This window comes from Sus scrofa, chromosome 2, assembly GCF_054392235.1.
Source record: "Sus scrofa isolate SSC_HxYL_T2T_F1_AM1 chromosome 2, Sscrofa_HxYL_maternal_Yorkshire_Landrace_v2.0, whole genome shotgun sequence".
NCBI lineage: Eukaryota > Metazoa > Chordata > Mammalia > Artiodactyla > Suidae > Sus > Sus scrofa.
The window spans coordinates 78,116,078-78,122,077 of NC_139384.1; the positions used below are offsets into that span (position 1 = coordinate 78,116,078).

Here is a 6,000-nt window from a genome sequence, read left to right on the forward strand (position 1 = left end):
GAATCCTCCATGAGGCAAATTTCAGCACCACCAAAGGAAGAATGTTCAAACCATTGATATGCTCCGTCTGAAAGGGGCTGATGCCAAGCTGGGCACCACAGAGGTTGATGGTTTCTTGAGACAGATTTTGTACGCAAAGTCTAATTTGTGATAAATTTCAGAAGAGGGAACAGATTATCCCTGAAAATGATACCTGTATAAGATAATGACATTTGTAATCACTCCCAGGCGATGAAAACTAAATTGTTAGCCAAAGTACATATTTTTCCTGTTTTTTTTTTTTTTTTTTTGAGGGGGGTTACTAATAGGATAAAAATATTTTTATATTGGAGACTCATGTTTGTTTGTTTTAATTAGCATAGGTTTGTCATTTACCTGGCAGAATTAACAGATACATGGATACAGAAAACCAAACAGGTGTCTCAGAATTCCTCCTTTCGGGCTTCTCAGAGGATCCAGAACTTCAGCCCCTACTTTTTGTGCTGTTCTTATCCATGTACCTGGTCTCTGTGCTTGGGAACCTGCTTATCATCCTCACTGTCACCTCTGATTCCCGCCTCCACAACCCCATGTACTACTTCCTCTCCCACCTGTCTTTTTCCGATATTTGTGTCAACTCCTCTGTAGTTCCCAAAGTGCTGGTGAACATCCAGACAGCGAGCAGAGCCATCACTTATGCAGGCTGCATTACCCAGATGTTTTTTTCCTCAGCATTTGTGTGTTTGGAAAACCTCCTCCTGAGCGTGATGGCTTATGACCGCTTTGTGGCCATCTGTCACCCCCTGCACTACACAATTATGATGAACAAACACCTCTGTGGACTGCTGGTTCTAGTCTCTTGGATTGCCAGTGTCCTGGTCTGCCTCCTCCACAGTCTGATGGTGCTGCGTCTCTCGTTCTGCACACACACAGAAATTGCCCACTTCTTCTGTGAATTGACAGAGGTGCTCAAGTCTGCCTGCTCTGATGCTCTCAGCAATTATGTTACACTTTATTCTGCAGTTGGTCTTCTGGCTGTTGTTCCACTGTTTGGGATCATTTTCTCTTACTCTAAGATTATTTCCTCCACATTGAAAATGTCTTCAGTGGAGGGGAGGTACAAAGCATTTTCCACCTGTGGGTCTCACCTAACGGTCATTTCCTTATTCTACGGGACAGGGTTAGGCGTGTACCTCAGTTCTGCTTTCTCCTCCTCCTCCTCAATGGAGACAGTGGCCTCAGTGATATACTCCATGGTCATCCCCATGCTGAACCCCTTCATCTACAGCCTGAGGAACAGGGACATGAAGAGGGCCCTGAGGAAGCTTTTCAGCAGGTTTTTCTTCTCCCTGTGAAGAGCCATGGATGTTTTAACTGGGAAGTTATGATAACCAAGGGTCAATACCCTGGTAGACGGAAATACTGAATCTTCAAATCCTTTAAGTGCATGCTGGTCCCTCTTTTTCTGAAATACCATCGCTTGAGTTTCTTCTGAATTTACACACCCACGAGCAACCACTACCCACAAACTTCCTTAGTGGCATTTATGCTCTCTTTCTCATGCAGACATATTTATCCAAGTCTCTGCTGCATCATCAATAGACATATCAAGACAGCAAATAATTCATCCCCCAGAGGGGCTAAAATCCAAAAGACTGACAATACCAAGAGCTAGCAAGGACTTGGAGCAATGGGAACTTTCACACACTACTAGTTGGCTGGTATCCTTATACTAGAGTATAAATCAATGTAAGTCTCTGGCACCTCTACTAAGTTTAAACATACTCCTACTCTACAGCATAGCTCCCCCATTTAGGTATATACCTGACAGAAATGGGTGCTTATGTCTACAAAGCATGTCTAAAAATGTTTATGGCAGTGGAATTTTGGATAGCACCAAACTGAGAATAAGTCAAATACCCATCAGTGGAAGAATGAATAAAGAAACTATGGCATACCCAAATGCAGAAAACTCCACACCAATATGAAAAGATGAAATTACTGCTATGCATGATGACATGGACAAGCCTCAAAGTCATAGTTTGGAATGGCATGAAAGTGTGTTTGTTTTATGATCTCACTTTTATGAAATCTAGTAGAATGCAAAGCCTCCCAATGAAGAATGGAGTCAGGATAGTGGGGAGGTATTGACTGGATCAGGGCACAAAGACACATTCTGGGCAATGAAGGTGTTTTATATCTTGATCTAGGTAAGTAGCTACATGAGTATATACATCATTAAAAGTTCTTCATGCATTAACAATTTTTGCATTGTATTGTTTTATGTCATACCTCAATTAAAATAAAGAATGGAAACTGCCAACCATATACAGCAGTGGCATAGTATTCACAGGAAATTGCCCCTTCAATATTATTACATATCATTCAAAATGTAGGTTTGCTTTCCTAGACCAAGTCTTGACTCAAATAAAGTAAAGCATGGACTACCTGCAGTGGTGCAGTGGGTTAAGGATCAGATTGCAGTGGCTGGCTTGCTGCGGAGGGGTGGGTTTAATCTCTGGCCTGGTGGAGTAGGTTAAAGGATTTGGCATTGCTACAGCTGTGGAGCAGGTCACAGTTGTGGCTTGGATTAAATCTCTGGCCCAGGACATTCTATATGCTGTGGGTGCAGCTGCTTATACACACAAACACACACACACACACACACACACACACACACACACACACAATTTTAATATATACATACTTTTAACAGGATTTTTAAAATATAAAAGTCTCATTCTGTTAGTGCCATATTCATAACTTCCTTTCAGTGTGATATGTGCTATCTGTCATATGCCACCATAGTTCTAAACAGGATGAGCTGAGAATTGTATTTCCAGAACAGGCAATTGCCTCTCCATTTACCCAGAATATTACTAGATTTTCTTTCCTATCTATTCTGTGTAGTTATCAGGATCTTAACATCTTGGTCCCTTCCCCATTTTCAACTTGAATACTTCAGACAAATAGCCAAAACAAGGCTGTTCATAGCAGCCAATGGATTGTTTATTCTGTAACAAAGACAGATCAGATTATCATTAGGTTACTTTGTTTAAAGGGAAAATTAATATTCAAGAAAGGATTGTTTTACAGTTTCTTCCTAGCACAGTCCAACATGTATCCATGTCTAAATCTATATACCAGATTTCAGCTTGAGCCACCAACATGCCTCTGAGCTCTTCCCTCAGCACAGTCCAACATGTATCCATGTCTAAATCTATATACCAGATTTCAGCTTGAGCCACCAACATGCCTCTGAGCTCTTCCCTCCCAGTGTCTTCAAATGAGGGGGATTTCAGTGGATTAAGATGGAGGAGGGCATTTCTTAGAGCATGGGCAAGCCAGTGCACATAGTGAAACACTTTCAGGGGCCAAAGGCAGTTTGGTGATGGGAGAAGAGTCACATGGAAATATATGGGCGAGATATGTGGAAATGGTAAAAGCGTAGAATGTCTTCTGTGGGCATGTGTATTTAATTCATTGAATGGATAATGATTCCAGATAATTATTTCCATTAGCATTCTGGAAGAAAAGAGGAGGTGTCATCCACAGTGCACATGACAGTGGGCTTAGCCTCTCCCTAGTCCTGTGGTCATGTCAATGACCTGATCTTTGTCAGCTGCCCATCATCTCTGGAGCTGTCTCATAGTCTATCTCTGTGCAGTCCAAGATGGTAATCACCAACTACCCATGACTATTCACCACATTTCAAGCACTCACTAACCCATGTGCCCAGGAACATATTTGGACAATGAAGATATAAAACATTTTCATTATCAAAAAACAAAAGTTCAATAGGACAGCTTTTTTCTATGGCTTTGTGGGGAAATGAAATTTTCCTGGATTTCTCACTGCTCTTGCACTGAGAGCCCTAGCCTCCCAGACACCAGAAAGTATATGAAGTAAAGATAGAGAATGTTAGATTTCACTTCCCTTGGAAATGTTTTGCTCTTGGTACATGAATGAGCCAACGATGGCCTCTGTCTATTGGCCCCCAAGGATGTTTATAGCTTCCTTGTGGGTTATCACTCTTCAGTGCAAAAGCCTGTCAGCACTAAACTCAACTTTCAGGCATCCAGATTTTAAAAATAGCTCAAACAATCACATTTGAAGCCATTGAGAGTTGCCTGCTTTGCACACCCTGAAAAACTCACTGGAGAGCTGTTACCAATGGATGATAGAAGGACCTTACAGATTTAAGACCCCAAGCAGCTCTAGCCCTTTCCTTCCATGGCTCTCTGACCCAGGGACCCAGTGTTCCTGTGTGTGAAAGTGAGCTCAGGGTTTCCCACTTTGCTGTCTTGGACACTTTTCACCTATGATTTACTTTATGTAGTGAGATGAAAAGATCTCCTTTTACCATGTGAATACCAAATTGTTCTAATTCTATGCCTGTGTTCCCCCCAATATCTTATAGATGAATTATTTTATATTATTATTTTATTTTAATTTTATTACATGGCCACATCTGTGGAATATGGAAATTCTTGGATCAGAGAGTAATCCAAGCTTCAGCTGTGGTATTGCCAGATATTTGATCCACCTGCCCCCAGCTGGTGATTAAATCCAGGTTTTGAACCCAGGCCTCTGCAACCCAAGACACTGCAGTCAAATCCTTAACCCACTGTACCACAGCAGGAACTCCTAAGGCACCATTTTATTTTCAAATTCCCATATCACAATTTTATTTTATTTTGTTTTTTATCATTTATATACATATATTTTTATCATTGATATATATATATATTTTTTTATCATTTATATATATATATATATATTTTGGGGGGCACAGCATGGTGACCCAGTTCCACATACATGTGTATCTATTCTGAAGTGAGGTATCTGGTACAATCCAAACTCTGCTATTTTTGACATATGATTGCAGCAAATTGATCTTCTTCTCTACTCTGTTATTCATCCCTAAAAGAGAGATAATAATCTGTAGGTCTTGGTTACAGTTAAATCAATTAATAATAATAAAGAGTGTGGTATTCACTGCTATTAATTTTGTTGATAAGTTTTCTTAACAGTGAATACCACACTCTTTATTATTATTAGTTCATTCAGTAGTAACCCTGACCTAAGAGTTATTGTCTCTATTTTAGGATGAGTAACAAAGTAGAGAAGCAACAGTGTTATGTATTATTCATATAATTATGAGTAATATATTTATATATGATGAAAAATATATTCAGATATTCATATCTGACAGAGTAATTCTTTAATTTAGGGTGCTGTCAGGGTCTTAGGCAGACCTATATAATTGTTATTGAAGGATGTCAACTGGTAAAGAACAAATCGTTCAGATTCCAATGGAATATTTTTCATAGAGACTCCTGAGTCATGCATGACATCAAGCTTAAGGAGAGGGGATCTCATAATGTAAAAGAAAGCATGACTGTCCCAAATTTCCCATCTGGGAATAGAATTGTCAAACACTATTTCCATTTTTATTATGATTCTTTCTTTCTCAAGGGCAAAGCTGTTTAGAAGTAGAGTCACACTAGGAACATTTACTTAATTAGGTGCTTTGAAAATTCAACTCTGGATGTCATTGAAAGAATGAATGTTCCTTGTCTGTCCCTGTGTTCCCATAACATTGACCCCAGACCAAGAAGAATATTGTCATCTTGATGATCCCACATGTATTTGGATCTCATATCAACTTTCTTACTGGAGCTCTCTTCCCCATTCATCCTTCCATCCATCAGTGCAACCAGGTTTTTGTCCCTGTTATCACATGGGTGATCCATTTGGGCTAAGTGCTGTCAGAAAGAGGAGTGTGTATATGTGCACATTGTGGAGGCTTTTATGTGTACTAAAGTAACTCCAAGAACAGGGACATGAGTGCTGGTTAAGAACATCTAGTAAATAATTCATAAATATTTTAGGTTTGTGGCTCCAAATTGGACTCCAGACTCTAGCATTAAACAATGTTGATGATGAGACTAAACACTCTTTTCTTACTGGTAACTTCCATGGTAATCTGATTGCCCTTTCAGGGCTCGGTATGATACT

The 6,000-nt window shown here is 39.8% G+C and overlaps 1 protein-coding gene across 1 annotated transcript; it reads left to right on the plus strand.

Annotated features, from left to right (window-relative positions):
- The first annotated feature begins 395 nt into the window (after window positions 1-395).
- LOC110259025 (olfactory receptor 7C1-like) lies at window positions 396-1,334 on the plus strand. Its single transcript, XM_021082319.2, has one exon. It carries the CDS (start codon window positions 396-398, stop codon window positions 1,332-1,334), a length of 939 nt encoding a protein of 312 aa, XP_020937978.2.
- Window positions 1,335-6,000: the final 4,666 nt, after the last annotated feature.

Bases quoted from the DNA above. Each gene is read 5' to 3' on its own strand.
- LOC110259025 (XM_021082319.2), top strand. From the start codon at position 396: ATGGATACAGAAAACCAAACAGGTGTCTCAGAATTCCTCCTTTCGGGC.